General features: G+C 45.9%; 1 protein-coding gene across 1 annotated transcript in view; it reads right to left on the minus strand.

Moving 5' to 3' along the window:
• LOC308077528 (sodium channel protein type 3 subunit alpha-like) overlaps positions 1-20000 on the minus strand; it is a gene marked incomplete at both ends in the record, with an annotated part of 152644 nt that overhangs the window by 47447 nt on the left and 85197 nt on the right. The window contains 8 exon segments of the mRNA XM_080418276.1: positions 202-432; positions 9655-9774; positions 10854-11041; positions 11270-11439; positions 11774-12013; positions 12170-12521; positions 12771-13093; positions 13185-13272. Of these exon segments, the coding sequence (XP_080274402.1) occupies positions 202-432; positions 9655-9774; positions 10854-11041; positions 11270-11439; positions 11774-12013; positions 12170-12521; positions 12771-13093; positions 13185-13272 (1712 nt within the window).

The raw sequence follows: 20000 nt of genomic DNA on the forward strand, positions 1-20000 counted from the left end.
CCTTGAATATGATGGAATATGATTAAGGATTACCGTGATTATGGTAAGCTCACATTTCATATCACACACACACCATACAGTAAGAACTCCTGTAAATTGTAAAAAAAAATAAAAAAATAAACAATACCGATATTTTCCGATATTGCATTTTTATGCTAGAAGCAGACCTCTCTGTATGCATTTTTGGGTAAAAAGACTGACAGAGCAACCCCCGCAGCAGACAGAGACAGACCAGGTGTTGAAGAAGGTGGCGACGTCGGGAGTGACTTTATCGAGCCGCCGGGCTCGGGGAGCAACATCAACAACACCACCAGCGTAAATAATGATGCTGCTAATGCTAGTGGCGGTGAAGCTCCAGGCATGGAGGCACCTGGGCCGGCTTCTGGGCAGTCGGAGTCGGACTCGCAGTCCTCCCCAGGCTCCCCAATCTGGCTGGGGTCAGAATCAGATTCAGAAGATGGGGAGTCCCCACCTTCTGAACCCAGCCAGAGGCGGAGTGAAAGTGCAGCCACAGCTGCTGGAGCAGTGGCTGAGCCAGCGACTGTGATGCTGGATATCAGTGGCTGTAAAACCGATGACCTCAGGCAGCCTAATTTGTCCCATTTCCCTGTAAGGACTGGAAGACGTTTTAATGTCGGTGTGTGTAAAAAATATGACTGAAGATTCAGTTAAACAAGATGCAATATTCTGTTTTGCATCCCGTCACTTTGGAGGGGCCTCGACACTACCAGGCGACAGGGCCAGGGCCGCATTAAGGCCCCTCAGGGCCGTGGAACTACACCAAATCAAAGGCCCCCCCTCAACATTAATCGGACAATATTTGGTGCGTTCACGCGCACGTGCGTTTGGTGCACGTGCCACCGCCAGCACGATCGGTGCCGACACAGGCACTCGGCACAGCCTTTCCAACTTCAGTCTATGCTATAACTACAGTGTCTATCATTACAAATTACATTTATTATTAAGGAGGTTACTTTATGGTCATTACAGTCGTAGGCTACTAGACATATGGTGATGAGATGGGTAACAAATGTTTCATATTTATTTTCTTATTCTTCATAAGAAATTCAACAATTCAAGTTTAGAATTGAGAAAACAATACTCAGCAGAGATGGGAAACGTACTACTCACTTTCTTTACTTAAAGCGACTTTAGTAAAAGTACTCATTCAACTAATTACTCAAGTAAAAGTACAAAAGTACAGGCTCTGAAATGTACTTGAAAAGTTAAAGTAAAAAGATCCCCACCAAACATGTGACAATCATGCAAGTAGACCCACCTCTTTAAGTCTACCGCAGTGGTTCTCAACCTTTTTACCACCTCAGAAAATAATATTATGGCTCACCATTATGACTGACTGATGTTAAAATACAGTAGCGTAGACCTACTACTCCATCCTATTCAGCTATTTGCACAGTACAAATGTATTAAGAATATGTCATTTAGATTTTCACAGTGTACATTATGGTAGCACTAAGACAGACAGACAGAGTCACAGAGATGACATTAACAACCGTGAGCTACATTATTCAAACACAGCACGTGAGATACAGTCTAAGCCTACTTCAAACAAACACACACACACACACACACACACACACACACACACACACACATCTTCATTGTAAGATTAACTCACCATGCTGCGCAGGGGTTCAAAGAGTTTAACACACGGCACTTCCAAAGTTTGTACAATGTTTAAGTCACAGGAGCTGGTTTTCATATCGTAAATATGAACGTTGGCCCAAATCTTGCGTTTAATCCACATGGTTCTTGTTTATTATTTGTGTTGCTGTCACAGACCATGATAGCAGAGTCATAGCCTACTGGTTAACAGAAACAAACTTACGCTAAAAGCGGAGGATTTCAAAATAAGAGCCGCTTCTAAAGATTAGTCGACAGTAGTTTTATTTTTTTGTCTACTTACAGGAAGTAGTGACACATCAGTACCAGCCACGGTATGCAAGAGGTTTGCGTCTGTTCTGCCGCGCAAGGCGCAACATTAAAACTAAAGCAACATATGTTTCTAAATATATATAATTCACACAGCAGGGCCCGAATGTATACATTTTTATAAATAGTAATAGTAAGAATATATATAATATTATAATAAAATAATATAAATTAAAAAAAATAAAAAAATAATTTATATATTTTTTTAATACATAATTCACACAGGGCCCCTGCAGGCTCAGGCCGTGGAACACAAGTTCCACTAAGTTCCGCGGTTAATGCGGCCCTGGACAGGGCAGGGCCGCGTGTATTCATAGACACAGGATACACATGCTGGAGGAACATGTCAAAGAATATCAAAGACCATCAAGAAAGAAGGAGATACAAAAATGCTGTACTGGCGTGGGGAGAATTTAAGGAAGTTATCGGTGGACGTAAGGACTCTATCGCAAGTATAATGGATTCAAGTAGGTCGAAGGAGGTGCAGGAGAACCGTGCGTATCTTAAATCCCTGTTAACTCTTTGACTGCCAGAGTATTTTCATAAAGTACTCCCCCAGTGCCAGCAATTTTCGTGTTTTTTTATTTTTATATTTTGAATTTTTCTCATGAAAATAATTTAAGGGGACATAATGTAAAGACCCAGCACAAATCCGCCACTAGAGTGCAGCACATGACTGCTTGATCAGGTCGTTGGGTCTCTCTCAGCCTTCTTGATAGATTAGACAAGGAAAAACATGAAAACGGAAGTGACGTCGTCCCAGATTGTTTTGATCGCCAAAATGCCGTCGTGATACACGACGGCGATGACTGATCGTCACCCAGACCATAGATTATAGAAGAGAAACTGTCCGTTTGTCCGTCATACCGTGTGAAAGACCGTTTATTTACCTATTTTGGACGAAAATGACTGGGGAAAAGAATCAAAAACCGGAAACGGAATCCAGGTCATGAAACCGGATGCAGATGTCCGTGAAGTAAGTGGAACTCGAGAATAACATTGAATATTAAGCAGCATAGCGCAATCAGAGATTAAACAATGAACGCGCGTCCAGCGCGTCGAGCGCGTCGACGGCCAACTGGACAAAGTAGCACTTGACGCGTTATCGCGTCGTCCGCAGTCAAAGAGTTAAACATAACATCCTTTCTGGGGTGACATGATTCTGAAAACAAGAGATTTTCCAGAACTTTTGGATGTATTTAAATCAACTGACAAGGATGTGAAAAACAAAGAGGATCGCATGTATGGACATTATTCTTCCCCAGAGGCTCAGAATGATATGGTCAGAGTTATAGGAGAAAAGGTCAGAAACACAACAATCAGTGAAGTAAAGGAAGCTGAGTACTTTTCTATTTTAGTCGATGGAACTAAAGACCTATCTAAGAAGGAGCAGTTGCTTCCTTTTTGCGTGTGTCAAATGTGTGCCAAAAATGAGTATCTGCTCACTTATAAGGCAATAGTAGGCTTATGTATACTACTGGCTTATTCTCTTATTTTTTTCTCAATTTGTATTTGCTGTGTTTGTAGTTAAACTGGTCTGGTCTGTAACTGGTCTGTTCATGCCATACTGTTGTGTTTTGTTGTTGCATAGTAGGCTAATGAATAGAATCAGTCAAATCGATTGCTTATCATTGAAATGCAGGCTCTCTCTGTTCTGCTGTGTAACACGCTCGCTGTCCATGGTGCTGAAAACGAAAAATGTCAAAGAAAATGACAGTTGATTAGTAACATTGTGTAGTTCAGTTTAGGTTCTTAGCCTGATTATTGTAGTATTGTACAGTTATAAATACTGTACAACGTTGTCCCTTCCCTACCCCCCACCACCCCACCCATAATGTAGCAATCCATATAAGACAGAAGAGGTGAAGGCACTTAAGCACAGTCGGGGGGAGAGAGAGAGAGAGAGAGCGAGAGAGAGCGCTGTTCTACGGCCGCCACCCCCCTCCCCTGACATAATCGTCCGCAAATTAAAAATCATTTATACTATAGGCTATATAGGCAGCTTCTGATAGTATAGGTTACAATGAATCTTGTGAGTCTTTTAATAAATGCCTAATTTGAAACAGTATGCCCTATGTTGTTATTTAACATTTCTAACGCTATTGTATATTTGTCTCATTCTCTTGCATTGTTGGTATGGTATGTGGAAATAGAGGGGCTGAGACTGCATTTGAAAAGGCTCATGTTGTCTCAAGCCATTTGTGCACATTGACATGCTACTGACTTTGACATGTTAAACTGCAAAACATACATACATACACAATACATATCTGGTGTATGGCTGAAGCATTGCCTTTAATTTCCTTGTGATTATGGTCTGAATAGAACTTGTTACAACCATGTTACAGTAAGTGTGATGTAGTAGCCTATAATGCAGGTGTAAGACCTTTGTGTTATAGGTATAATGCTTAGTTTTCTATGCATTTCGGGAGTGTTCTGGGGGGTTTGACCCCCAAAAAAATGCCGCCGCACGCGCGAACCCAGACAGTTGTGCCAGATCACCCTGCCATACCCTGCCATAACCTTAGCTTTTGCTGAACTAAGGCCACTGCTGCACCTGTGTTGCGTAGACCTTATTTATCTGCATTGTGGTGTTTTTAATGTTGTTCGTTGTATGCATCCTTGGAAAAGAGAGCTTGCTCTCAACGGTCTTCCCTCAATATATAACGGTCAATAAAAATGTATATAAAAATAGATTAAAATGTATGTTATATATTTAAAAAAGTATAAACATGTGACGAAGAACTAAGCGGTCTACTGTTACTATGCAAAAGAGATCTGACGCTGAGTGGTTTGTAGTTCTGGGTTTAAGGCTCGCGTAACATCTCCATTTGTGTACACATTCAGACAGAGAGAGAGAGAGAGAGAGAGAGAGAGAGAGAGAGAGAGAGAGAGAGAGAGAGAGAGAGAGAGAGAGAGAGAAAGAAAGCAATTAAGAAAGAGAGAGAGAGAGAGAGAGAAAGCAAAAGCAAGAGAGAGAGAGAGAAAGAGAGAGAGGAAAAGAGAGAAAGAGAGAGAGAGAGAGAGAGAGAGAGAGAGAGAGAGAGAGAGAGAGAGAGAGAGAGAGAGAGAGCAGGTGCATAACATGATTAAAGAGGAGAGGTGAGAAGGTGCTGTGTCAGCACAGGTGTTCACGCAAACACACACACGCGCACACACACACACACACACACACACACACACACACACACACACACACACACACACACACACACACACACACACACACACACACACACACACACACACACACACACACACACAAACACACACACACACACGACACAAATGTGTCATCTCTGTTCAGAGACAAAACGAAAAGCACAGGAGGAGAGAGAGAGAGAGAGAGAGAGAGAGAGAGAGAGAGAGAGAGAGAGAAAGGCGTGTCTATTCATCGTCTCTTTAGTAAACAAAATACATTTTCAAGAGGGACACACATTTCATCCAATCAAGTGAGAGGCGTTGTGAGCTTGTACCACTGCTACTTTCAAATCGCCAAATGGGGCTGAAGTGGTTAATGTATGTTTTGTAATAGTAGTCAAAATCCACAAAGTAACTAGTAACCAACGTAAAAAAAATTATTGAAGTACAATGTTTTCCTCTGAGAATAGAATGATTGAAAATGAAAATACCTCAAAAAAGTGTTACATTGTGTACACGCAGCAAGTACATACGTATAAGAGTGTTTGGATCATAGGTAATAATAATAATAATAATAATACGTGGAGAAAGAGAAAGATGGAAAAACAAGTGCAAAAAAAGATTCAGTAGTTTTATGCTAATAGGATGAAATAGCTCAGCGTAAGTACAATGTACGTATATATGCTAGGCATTTTAAATACACCATCAGCATTTATCAGTAGAACACTGGGGATGACCTACAAGGTCATAAAGGGTGCGGAACCCCCATACCTTCAGGGAACGATTCACCCCTATGCCCCTTCACACACTGTGAGATCAGCAAACACAGGACGCCTGCCCTTCCCTTAACTAAAACACCCTGGACAACGCTCTACACGTCCTAGACTCTTCTCTCTTCTCTAAAACACCCTGGACAACGCTCCACACGTCCTAGACTCTTCTCCCTTCTCTAAAACGCCCTGGACAACGCTCCACACGTGCTAGACTCTTCTCCCTTCTCTAAAACACCCTGGACAACGCTCCACACGTCCTAGACTCTTCTCCCTTCTCTAAAACACCCTGGACAACGCTCCACACGTCCTAGACTCTTCTCCCTTCTCTAAAACACCCTGGACAACACTCCACACGTCCTAGACCCTTCTCTAAAACACCCTGGACAACACTCCACACGTCCTAGACCCTTCTCCCTTCTCTAAAACACCCTGGACAACGCTCCACACGTCCTAGACTCTTCTCCCTTCTCTAAAACACCCTGGACAAGGTCCAGGGTGTTTTAGAGCGGTTTCACACTGGATCCGTTTTAATTGAAAACGTTTCCCAGATCGAATGCTGGCCTGCATTCACATTGGGCATAGATCCTATCGCACCAGAGAACACATGCATATACACCCCCGATCCTACAGGTGGCGGCATGCACATAGTGTTTCCCCTGTGGACACAGACGTCATCAACTATGCGACAATGTTTGTGCTGGTCTCGCACAAATATGCGTTTAAATATGTTGAAAGCAAGGGGGCAGAGTTGCGGCTGGTGAGAGAGTCTGAGCGCACTGAGGGCAATGAGCGCACAGAAGTCAGAAGGCTGTGTTGTTGACGGACAACGGATGCACGCTTATGAGAAACGCCATAAATAAAACCTGGTGAAACACTTGTGTGCATTAGCGCAAGATGAGGATACAGGAAACATTCAGTCTAAATGTCCAACTACTAATACTTTTGTATTTGAAACTTTAAATTTCTCTAAATATTATAAACTTTCACGACAGCTTAAGTACAAAAATATATCATTTATGAAAAGGCAACTATAGTAGCCTATACAGTGAAGTCCGACTGAATGACTGAAACCTTGTATTGTGAATTGTACTTCCATGTACTGTTTCTCATGTCTCATGTCTAAATAAAGTACATCAATCCAACGTCTTTTCTTTTTTGACTCTCTTGGTGTGGGGATTATCTGGCACATGTATGTATCTGTTATGAAAGAGAAATTGCATCATGAGTGAAACGGCTATAGTGGGAAACTATAAACCTACGTAGGCCTACATCTAAATGAGTTACCATATTTACTTACAAATTTCAAATTACAAAGCCTTATAAGCTATATATTTCTGGGATGCATAGTAGCTGAAACTCCACAAGATACCCACAAGATATACTATATGCGCTGCTCGCGCACCTGAAATGCGCGATGGAGACCCGCCAATGTTTCATGACTGATAGACATGAAAGAAGGCCCTTCACAGCTAATAGAGAATTTAAAATTTTAAGAATCGGTTCAGAATTGAATGAGTAAAATTGTTAGAAAGGCTCCCATATAAGTTGATTATTATTTCAATTGTTATGTTCCACCTTAAGAGGAATATGCACCTGCCCACCTTAAGTGCGCAATGCATTCTGGGGCGTTTTCATTCATTCAGTAGCACCGGCTAGAAGAGCGGTGTTTTTGTTGGCTGTTTTTGTCGAGTTTATATACCGTCACCTATTCCAAATAGCGGGCCACTTCCGTCTAATGGTACGCTTGCTTTCACATTGCAGCGTACCGTACCCGAAAACGCATGATCCGGATCCGAAACTGCCTCCGGAGGTGGTTTCGGGAACGGAACGGTTACCCGTTTCGGGGGACGATTCGCTACATTCACACTAGCCAAGCGGTCTGGAGTGCGCACCCGGGACCCGAGTGTGAAACGGCTCTTAGAGAAGGGAGAAGAGACCTAGACTCTTCTCCCTAAAACACCCTGGACAACGCTCCACACGTCCTAGACTCTTCTGCCTAAAACACCATGGACAACGCTCCACACGTCCTAGACTTTTCTCCCTAAAACACCCTGGACAACGCTCCACATGGCCTAGACTCTTCTCTCTTCCCTAAAACACCCTGGACAACACTCCACACCTCCTAGACTCTTCTCTCTTCCCTAAAACACCCTGGACAACACTCCATACGTCCTAGACCCTTCTCCCTTCTCTAAAACACCCTGGACAACGCTCCACACGTCCTAGACTCTTCTCCCTAAAACACCCTGGACAACGCTCCACACGTCCTAGACTCTTCTGCCTAAAACACCCTGGACAACGCTCCACACGTCCTAGACTTTTCTCCCTAAAACACCCTGGACAACGCTCCACACGTCCTAGACTCTTCTCCCTTCTCTAAAACACCCTGGACAACGCTCCACACGTCCTAGACTTTTCTCCCTAAAACACCCTGGACAACGCTCCACACGTCCTAGACTCTTCTCCCTTCTCTAAAACACCCTGGACAACGCTCCACACGTCCTAGACTCTTCTCCCTTCTCTAAAACACCCTGGACAACGCTCCACACGTCCTAGACTCTTCTCCCTTCTCTAAAACACCCTACACAACGCTCCACATGTCCTAGACTCTTCTCCCTAAAACACCCTGGACAACGCTCCACACGTCCTAGACTCTTCTCTCTTCTCTAAAACACCCTGGACAACGCTCCACACGTCCTAGACTCTTCTCTCTTCTCTCTTCCCTAAAAAACCCTGGACAACGCTGCACACGTCCTAGACTCTTTGTTGTGCCACACGTTCCTGGTCCCTCCCCTGCACGCCATAGAAGGGCAAGGGCTGGGCGTCTCCCTCAGCCAGCAGCCAGCTCAGGTGTGGCTGGTCCCAATCAGCCCAGCTGCTCCACATCGCCATCATCAGGAGCTGGCCAATATAAGCTGCTGAGAACCGACGCCCGATGCTTGAATATTAACTACTGTGGTTAGTGTTGCCGGCTGTTAACTTGTGTTCCTGAGTTTCTCTAAAAGCTACTTTGTTTGTTCGATGCTAACATTGTTCTCTTTTTGTCCTAGGCTCCCTCCTCCTCAAACCCAGTGTCTCCCAGCTCCATCCACGCTCCTCCGCCCTCTCCACCAGAGCTTCGCTTCCTTATTTCCTGGATTACCAAAACCCTCTCACCTCCCCAGGACTTTCCCTCCCACCGTAACGTTTTATTATTTAATAAAATTCCTTTTACTCCTGTTCCTGGCTCAGTGTCTTTGCCTTTGGGGTCCCCGGCACATTTGGCTACGCAGTACCGGTCGAGCGTAACAGAATATTCAAGCCATCATGAGCCAAGCCGGGGCTCCAGGGGCAGAGAACCAGCCCCCCCCAGAATTAAGAGAATTTGTATTTGGCCAGGCTACAGAATTATCAGTTTTGCAGCAGGAATTAAGTAAGGCCTTCCCCACTGTCCAGTCCCAAATTTCTGTTCTTGAGCAGACATCCCTAACCACCGTTGGTACTATGGCTACACTATCTACCCAGGTTAACGATTTAGCAGGACGCTTCTAGCCGTTTGCTCGTTGTCCGCCAGGGGGCGCGTTCAGTGGCCCAGTATACGCTGGAGTTCCGGATCCTTGCTGCCGAAAGCCATTGGAATGACCACGCCCTCCTAAGTGTCTATCGCAAGGGGCTGAGTGATGCTGTTAAGGATCTCATTGTCCGCGACAGCCCAAGGACCCTTACTGAGCTCATATCACTGGCCCTCAAGATGGACACTCGGCTTCAGGAGCGCCGTGCGGACCGAGCCCAACGAAGCTCTCTTCACCCTATGCCCAATCGCTCTGCTTCGGTGTCCACCGCTTCACCGTCTTCCAGCTCAACTCCGCCTCCCCCGCCTCCTTCTACAGCCGGGCCTGGAGAGCCCATGGAGATCGACCGAGCACGGCTCTCACGAGCGGAGAGGGAACAGAGGCTGAGCAACCAGCTGTGTCTCTACTGTGGAGAGCCAGGACACTACATCAAGGCCTGCCCAACCCGCCCAAAAGACCGAGCTCGCCGGTAGGGGCTATACTGGTGAGCAAAGCAGCCTTTTCCCAGCCCAAGAGTAGTCCCAACCGTCTTTTCCCCGCTACCCTGGCCTGGGACAAAGAGACACTGGCTGTTAGTGCCCTCATTGACTCTGGGGCAGACGAGAGCCTAATGGACATTTCCTTAGCTCGACAGGCGGGCATCCCTTTAGTTCCCTTAGATCGCACTCTGTCTCCCCGGGCTATCGACGGGCACTCCTTGGGTACTATTTCCTTTTCCACTGAACCTCTCACGCTCACTCTTTCGGGTAATCACTCTGAGTCCATACGCTTTTTTGTTCTGCACGCCCCCACTGCGCCTCTGGTGTTAGGTAGACCTTGGTTGGAGAGGCATGAACCTCACATCTCTTGGGCCTCTGGCCGGATCCTGGGTTGGAGCACAGCATGCCATGCGGCCTGTCTGCGCTCCGCCCTGTCTCCTCCCAGTGGTCCCAGGCCCATGTCCTCTCCTCCTGATGTCACTGGTGTTCCCGCTGTCTATCTTGACCTTGCCCTGGTGTTTAGTAAGGATGAAGCCCTTTCACTTCCCCCTCACCGGCCATATGATTGTGCCATCGACCTCCTTCCTGGGGCGTCCCATCCTAAGGGGCGTCTCTACAACATCTCCCTTCCGGAGAAGGAGGCGATGCGCAATTATATTGCAGAGTCCCTGCTCTCAGGCATAATAAGACCATCGTCTTCTCCCCTTGGGGCAGGCTTCTTTTTTGTGGCTAAGAAGGATGGCGGCCTGAGGCCTTGTATCGACTATCGCGGTCTTAATGACATCACGGTGAAGAATAAGTATCCACTCCCCCTGATTAGTTCCACTTTTGAGCCACTTACTCACGCCCGGGTGTTCACTAAGCTAGATCTCCGCAACGCCTACCACCTAGTCCGGATCAGGGAGGGCGACGAATGGAAGACGGCCTTCAACACCCATCTCGGCCATTTCGAGTACCTCGTGGTGCCCTTTGGCCTTTCCAATGCCCCGGCTGTCTTCCAAGCCCTCGTGAACGACGTGCTAAGAGACATGCTAAACGTCTTTGTGGTGGTGTACCTGGACGACATCCTCATCTTCTCCAGGTCCTTGGAGGAGCACCACCAGCATGTCCGCCTAGTTCTCCAGCGGCTGTTGGAGAACCGCCTCTTTGTCAAAGCCGAAAAGTGTGAGTTCCACTCTGACTCTGTGACATACCTTGGAAACGTTGTGGAATCTGGACAGATGCGTGCTGATCCCGCCAAGGTCAAGGCAGTGGAGGAGTGGCCGCGTCCCACTAACCGGACTCAGCTCAGAGGCTTCCTGGGTTTCGCCGGTTTTGTACGCCGGTTCATCAAGGGATTCAGTCAGATTGCTGCCCCTCTCAATGCCCTTACCTCCATCTCATGCCCATTTTCCTGGACCCCCGAAGCTGAGGCAGCTTTCTCCAAGCTCAAGGGCTTGTTCTCTACGGCTCCTGTGCTCGTCCACCCTGACCCGGAGAGGCAATTCATCGTGGAAGTGGATGCTTCAGATACGGGCGTCGGAGCCATCCTCTCCCAGCGGTCTGAGGAGGACCAGAGGGTGCATCCGTGCGCTTATTTCTCTAGAACCTTCGACTCCGCTGAGAGGAATTACGACGTGGGTAACAAGGAGTTGCTGGCAGTCCACGACGCTCTGAGGGAGTGGAGACACTGGTTGGAGGGAGCGAAGCTGCCGTTCATCGTGTGGTCAGACCACAAGAATCTGACCTACTTGAGGACGGCGAAGAGGCTTAACTCCAGGCAGGCCCGCTGGGCCCTATTCTTCAGCCGGTTCGATTACACTCTCACCTACCGCCCGGGCTCCAAGAACGTCAAGGCTGACGCTCTATCCCGACAGTTCCCTGGCGATAAACCCACTATCCAGGAGAGTTCCAACACCATTGTTCCCCCTGCCCGGGTGGTAGGTGTTGTCACCTGGGCCATCGACTCGGTGGTGAGACAGGCCCTTCTGGCCCAGCCCGACCCGGGCAATGGTCCTCAGAACAAGCAGTTTGTCCCTGATGCTGTCCGTCCACAGGTGTTGGAGTGGGGTCACTCCAGTCGTGTTGCCTGTCATCCCGGAGAGCGCCGGACAGCGGGGTTCATCGGCCAGAGGTTCTGGTGGCCCACCCTTAAGAAGGATGTCAGGGAGTTTGTAGCCGCCTGCACCGTCTGTGCCCGTAGTAAGGCGTCCCATCGCCCTCCGGCAGGTCTCCTACAACCCCTCCCCATTCCGAGTCGACCTTGGTCACACATAGCCATGGACTTCGTTACTGGGCTCCCGGTGTCCCAGGGCTGTGACACCATCCTGACCGTGGTCGACCGGTTCTCTAAAGCAGTCCACTTTGTTCCTCTCTCCAAGCTCCCTTCTGCTGCTGAAACGGCGGACCTCCTCACCCTCCATGTCGTCTGCCTCCACGGAATCCCTGCTGACATCGTGTCCGACCGTGGTCCCCAATTCATCTCCAAGGTGTGGCAGGCCTTTTGCAAGGGAATTGGGGCCACGGCCAGCCTCTCCTCTGGGTACCATCCGCAGTCCAATGGGCAGGCGGAGCGTGCCAACCAGGCAGTCGAGGCGGCTCTTCGCTGCGTGGCCTCCAGCAACCCCTCTTCCTGGGCCAAGTACCTAGCTTGGGTGGAGTATTCCCTCAACACCATGGAGAGCTCCGCCACCGGTATGTCGCCTTTTCAATGCTCACTGGGTTACCAACCTCCTCTGTTTCCCCAACAGGAGCTGGAGGTGGCGGTCCCGTCCACCAAGGCCCACCTCCGCCGGTGCCGACGCATCTGGAAGGCTGCCCGGGCTGCGCTACTCCGTGCTTCCGTGAGTGCCCAGCGGTGTGCCAACCGGCGGAGGGTGCGTGCCCCTGTCTACCAGCCTGGCCAGAAGGTTTGGCTGTTGGCCCGGGACCTGCCCCTCCAGACCTCCCAGACTTCTACCCGCAAGTTGAATCCCCGGTTTGTCGGCCCCTACACCGTGGACCGTATCATCAGCCCCACTGCGGTTCGTCTGGATCTTCCTCCTGCTCTCAAGGTTCATCCTGTGTTCCATGTGTCCCAGCTTAAGCCTGTGGCCACCAGCTCCTTGTCTCCGCCGGTTTCGGCTCCTCCGCCCCCTCGACTCCTGGCTGGCGGTGACCCTGTTTGGACAGTCCGGAAGCTCCTCGCCGTCCGTCGTCGGGGGAGAGGTTTCCAGTACTTAGTGGACTGGGAGGGCTTCGGCCCTGAAGACCGTAGCTGGGTGCCCCGGTCCTACTTTGCTGACCCCTCCCTGTTGGACGACTTCTACCGGGACAATCCAGGCGTCCCAGGACGGTCGTCCGGTGCCTCCCGTAAGGGGAGGGGTACTGTTGTGCCACACGTTCCTGGTCCCTCCCCTGCACGCCATAGAAGGGCAAGGGCTGGGCGTCTCCCTCAGCCAGCAGCCAGCTCAGGTGTGGCTGGTCCCAATCAGCCCAGCTGCTCCACATCGCCATCATCAGGAGCTGGCCAATATAAGCTGCTGAGAACCGACGCCCGATGCTTGAATATTAACTACTGTGGTTAGTGTTGCCGGCTGTTAACTTGTGTTCCTGAGTTTCTCTAAAAGCTACTTTGTTTGTTCGATGCTAACATTGTTCTCTTTTTGTCCTAGGCTCCCTCCTCCTCAAACCCAGTGTCTCCCAGCTCCATCCACGCTCCTCCGCCCTCTCCACCAGAGCTTCGCTTCCTTATTTCCTGGATTACCAAAACCCTCTCACCTCCCCAGGACTTTCCCTCCCACCGTAACGTTTTATTATTTAATAAAATTCCTTTTACTCCTGTTCCTGGCTCAGTGTCTTTGCCTTTGGGGTCCCCGGCACATTTGGCTACGCAGTACCGGTCGAGCGTAACACTCTTCTCCCTAAAACACCCTGGACAACGCTCTACACGTCCTAGACTATTTTCTCTTCTCTAAAACACCCTGGACAACGCTCCACACGTCCTAGACTCTTCTCCCTTCTCTAAAACACCCTGGACAAAGCTCCACACGTCCTAGACTCTTCTCCCTTCTCTAAAACACCCTGGACAACGCTCCACGCGTCCTAGACCCTTCTCCCTCCTGGCTCCCAAGCCATTCCAATCAGGACTAAAGACTCACTCCCCATTTTAAAAATGTGCTTATTTTTGATAGACGTGAATTACAGATGGTTACTTGTTCAAAGACAACTAGTGGCTAGGATCTGGACCGGGTCAAAAGATATATAGTTTTTAAGGAGTATTTCTTGAGAAATGCATGTCATGAAATGTATTTTTTGGAGGAATATTTTTTGGAAAATATTTGTCAGCAGATAGTAAGCATAGTCCTTATTACCTGTCTGTTGAATCAAATGAATTGAGTCTTCTACTGTTTTTAAAACTTGTATCTTTACTAAAGTATTTTTTCTAAAAAATGGTTGTAAAAAATCAAGAAAAAGTTGTCTCTTGACAAAATGTTTATTAAGTCTTGGTACCGCCCCTGATCACCAGGTGGGGCTGGCAACCAAAATCATTTGTTCCTGTATAAAAAGAGGTCATTTCCTGTTCTTGTTTATACTTGAAAAAGACCGAAAGGGTCGAAACGTCGTATCAGCTGTTTGTTGTGAAACAAAACCTGGAGCATCAAAGTGAGTTGCGAGCTATATCTTTGTTTTACTTGTTCAAAGACAGCATGGTATGTAATTTACATAAACATAAGGTCTGCTTGTCCACAAATAATACAAATGTTATTTATAGCAGTGGTTTGCAAGGTGGGGTCCGAGGACCCCCAGGGTTCCTTGAGGGGGCTCCAGGGGGTCCACAGCTAAAATGTGGTGTTATTTGAAAATAGCAGATCAGACCAAGTGTCCAAAACATAAAACCTCCATATATGGAGATACAAGGTTTCTGCCCGACAGCAACGATTATAAAGACTAGCACATACCACACATGTGCATGACACACACACACACACACACACACACACACACACACACACTCACACTCACACGCACACGCACACACACACACACACACACACACACACACACACACACACACACACACACACACGCTCGCACTCGCACTCGCACACACACACACACACACACACACAGACACTCCGCTGGACCATAATGCATTGCCTCAGGCATTCAACCTCCATACCGAGACGACAACACGTGTGTGTGTGTGTGTGTGTGTGTTTGTGTGTGTGTGTGTGTGTGTGTGTGTGTGTGTGTGTGTGTGTGTGTGTGTGTGGTGTGTGTTTGTGTGTGCGCGCGCGCTCATTGTATGAATAGTTGCGTGAATTGCACCATCCATTTACGAAGAGATTGTCTGCAGGCTAGAGAGAGAGAGAGAGAGAGAGAGAGAGAGAGAGAGGAGAGAGAGAGAGAGAGAGAGAGAGAGAGAGAGAGAGAGAGAGAGAGAGAGAGAGAGAGAGAGGGAGAGAGAAGGAGACACAGAGAGAGATTTTTTAAAGTTTCGTAGGATTTTTAAAAGTTTCGTAAGATAGTCTCTATCTTGCAATGTAACACAACTCTGTTTATAGCCTAGAAACCAGACGAATCTGCCAGTGCAAAACAAATAAAAAATAGATATTAGTTTGGCCATGCCAGTCTATACTCTGTTTACACTTCTATTTATTCCCATTCATATTTCATATTTAATTGTACATTGTTTTTATTCATTGATTTGTTCCACTTTTGCTTTTGCAATGTAAACGTACATGTATGTTCTCTCATGCCAACAAAGATCCTTTGAATTGAATTGAATTGTGTGAGAGAGAGAGAGAGAGAGAGAGAGAGAGAGAGAGAGAGAGAGATTATTGTTATTAAAGTTATATTATTATTATCACTGCTCACAGAAAGCAGCCCCGATAGACAGTGAAACGTTGTCATAATTTAAAATCATATCAACAGTATTCACATAAACTAATTATTCTTTTCTCTAGCCCTCAGAGCCTGTAGGCCTACCAACAGAACGATGCCAAAGACAAGGGAAAGTAAGCATGGTGACGATGATTACGTTCCGTTCCACTCTATCAGTGTGTTTAGCTCCTTGGAACAGCCAGCTCCGCCAGCCATCATGTCTTGAAACGTGACCCCAGACCCTTAACCCATTAAGTCCGGGAAAGCAGTCATTTTAAGATGTCTTTGGCTATTCAAAAATAGCAGATATACAAGCTCATAGCGCGGCACCAATTGCCGCGCTATGAGCTTGTAGATCTGCTATTTTTGAAAAATCGTGAAGATTAGTGCATATTTTTGAATATATAATGTTTTAAGTGAACATTTGTGTTCTACAAATGTCTTCTAAATCCTAACAGTTAAAAACGAATAAAACATTTATGTTGCTATATAAGGTTCTTTTTTTGTGTGTGAAAAATCGTGATTTTCTTTTCAAATCTTTGAATATATGTATATTTTTAAATCTCTTCTAAATCCGAACAGTTTAAAAAAAAAAAAAAACTTAAGTTGCTATAATATCAGTGGTTCTCAAACTTTTTTCATGTCAAGGACCCCCAAAATGATATGTATTTGGCCGTGGACCCCCATCTCAAAATATGTTGTTCCAGGGACCCCCAAGAAGCAAAGAGTTAAATATGTTCGCTTTAATATATATATACTGTATATATATTCAAAGATTTGGACACATTTAAATATTTGTTTTCAAAAATAGCAGATCTACAAGCTCGCGCTATGAGCTTGTAGATCTGCTATTTTTGTATCTAAAAATGTCACACGGATATGCGTTCCCGGTATTAATGGGTTATGGCCCCGCCCCCCCCTGATACGGCAAACGTCGTGTCAACAAAATCACAGAATCAGCAAAGACCACAGAGTGGGCTCAGCAGCCACGAGCACAGCTAGGATTATGACGCAATGGGCCCCCTGGGCACACGCTTGTAAAATAACCCCCCCCCCCCCCCACCCACTCACCCATCCACCCACCACCACCATCACCATCACCACCACCACCACCAACCCTGGGCAGAAACACTGACTTGCATTCAGAAACAAAATTACAATTTTAACCCTGTAAGACCGGGAAGGGGTAATTTTAAGATGTCTTTGGGCTATTCAAAAAAAAGCAGATATACAAGCTCATAAGCGCGCGGCACTCGCTATGAGCTTGTAGATATGTTATTTATTTTTTTATCGTGAAAATGTTTAGAAATCTTTGAATAAATATACATTTTTTTAAGTGAATATTTGTAACTCAAATATTTGCTTTTGGGGATTCTACAATGTCTTCTAAATCCTAACAGTTAAAAAAAATAAAAAAACGTATGTTGTTATAATCTCAGACTTTTTCCAAAAAATGATGTATTTGGCCACGGACCCCCATCTGATAGAGAGAGAGAGAGAGAGAGAGAGAGAGAGAGAGAGAGAGAGAGAGAGAGAGAGAGAGAGAGAGAGAGAGAGAGAGAGAGAGAGAGAGAGAGAGAGAGATTTGCACATATTTTCACGATTTCTTTCAAAACAATTGCCAAATAAATCTTAAAATGACACCGATCCGTTCCCTTCCCGGTCTTAATGGGTTAACTGCCAGAGTATGTACAAAAACTGTTTTTTTATATATTATTTTCTTAGTTTTTGCCTCTGGGGGCACAGCCTCCTTTTGGGTAATGTATCTGTCATGAGTTATGACCTTTATGCTTGACCCAGAACATGCATATGAATGACTCAGTCATCTGCGTAAAGCATTATTGATGCCCTTGATACGATGTCCCATCAACTACTTTATCAGATATAGACTGACGTCTGTGCACAACGATACGAACAGTGGTTTAAAGTTACTATAAGTACATTTACTCAAGTACTGTACTTAGGAATTTTTACTTTACTTGAGTATTTCCAATTTGCAATACTTTTACTTCTACTCCACTACATCTCAGAGACAAATGTTGTACTTTTACTCCACTGCGATTATTTGACAGCTTTAGTTACTAGTTACTTTGTAAATTTTGATTATTATAAAACGTACATTAACCACTTCAGCCCCTATATACATTTCGCCCATTTGAAAATAGCCGATCTACAAGCTCACAATGCGTCGCGATGCGACTCATTGTGAGCTTGTAGATCTGCTATTTTCAAAAGATTTTAATACACTTTATAGTTTATACATTTGAAAACTTGGGACATTCTGCATACTTTCTACTTTTGGTACTTTAGGTACATTTTTATACAAATACTTTTGTACTTTAACTCAAGTATATTTTTTAATTCCGGACTTTTACTTGTAACGGAGTATTTCTACATTGCAGAATTGATACTTTTACTTGAGTACTTTTTCCACCACTGGATACGAGATGCACGTTCTATTCCTTTTCAACCTGTTCTTGTCTTTGTCTCATATCTTCTGGTCACGTCATGTGTCCAATACTGTATATATTCTCCATGTGTGTATTAAACTTCAGAACTAGTCTGTTATGGGCTGGCTGTTTTCCCCCCCTTTTCCCTTTGTGTATGGTCTGTCTGGTGTGTGCTGTGTGGGCGTGTGACTGTATGCCCCGGCATCTCTTTGAGATGACTCTTTGTTGACTCCAAATTATTGGCTTAGGAATGCGACAAAAACAAAGAAATCTCCATGAATTGTATTCAAGACTCTATGTGGTGAGAAATTGATAGGAAAAAAAGTCATTTTGGGGGTGAACTATCCCTTTAAGGTTCTTATTAACAACAACATTACATGTTTAAGGCAGTAGCGCTGACAGATTCTGCTCTCAGCAGAATCTGTCTTGAGAGATTACATTGTAACTGACCTAGATGTACAGTACATTGTATTAAAGGGATAGTTCACCCAAAAAATTTCCTTTTTTCTATCGATTAGTCACCCCATGGAGACTTGAATTCATGGATATTTTATACATTAGTTTTTGTCACATTCCTAAGACAATAATAAACAGGAAGTAAATGAGCTTTTATTTTTTTAAATGACGTCAATTCCAGTTCTGTCGTCATCAGGCAGTGAAAGCATCATTCATACGGTTGATAACAGCACCAACACAACATCTCGTCTTTCTCGTCGACGGCAGGCTGAGCCTTGGCAGAATCAAAGAGTTAACACACTTCTCAACAGGATTTTACAGATGCCTATGAAGTTTTACACTTTATCTTTGTCTTCTCTAAAGTCCTATAGATAAAACTGCCAGGTTAAACATGCACTTAAAAGGTACCATGATGGTTTCTTTCTTCTACAAAGTGATTTTTTTTTAGCGCTGCAAGGCGTTGTGAGCTTGCAGATCTGCTATTTTTTCGGCAAAGAGGTTTGGTGTAGAGGGGGAAAAAAGCGAACCAAGTACAAGTGTCTTAGTACTTGAGTGAGGGTTTAAGTGGTTAACTGTCTGAAAATACACATTAACATGAATCCAACACAACAACATAACACAATGAATGATGGGGCGGTCCCTGCTTCATCTCTCTCAGCTAGGGGGGTCCTTGGGTTGAAAAACATTGAAGACCCCTGGACTAAAATCAAATGTCAAGTTAATAACGGCGATAATTCAAACAAAGGCTCTTGGCTAGGGACCCCCTGAGCTCTTGGGCCCCTGAACCTGGTAGGCCCGGTAGGCCCTAGTAGGTCATCCACTGCAGGTCAAAAGGTCAATGGCAGACAGTAGACCACTAAACAGCCTCCTTCAACCAGAAACAATCAATCACACGTAGAGCCCTGCACGGGCCGAATATGTGGGCCCTAGCCCGGCCCGGGCCCGTGGTATTTCAGCCCGGCCCGGCCCGTGGCCCGTAGGTGACGCAATTTTACAGCCCGAGCCCGTCCGAAGCCCGAGACCTCTTTATTTATTTATTATTATTAATTCATTATTTTCTAGCGTGAACTGGTGCGCGTCGCGCATCGCAGCCAGCGCAGCAGCCGGCTGCACTCTCGCGCTCTGATAAACAAACCCACAACCACAAGAAGTCAAGACAGCAGTTTCATGATCCTCACCCAGCCAGCAACAACAACAAAAAAAGATTATGGCCTACCTTTCTTTGAGGTAAACTATAAAAGAATAATATTGCAAAAATAGTTCCAATCCAGTGCGTAACACACAAACAAAAACTCCTCATTTTTAGTCACGAGCGCCGCGAAGAAAAAGTGTAGGCTTCTAATGTGTGTGTGT

Source organism: Gymnoscopelus braueri, assembly GCF_963280865.1.
Source record: "Gymnoscopelus braueri genome assembly, chromosome: 21".
In the NCBI taxonomy this organism is placed as follows: Eukaryota; Metazoa; Chordata; class Actinopteri; order Myctophiformes; family Myctophidae; genus Gymnoscopelus; species Gymnoscopelus braueri.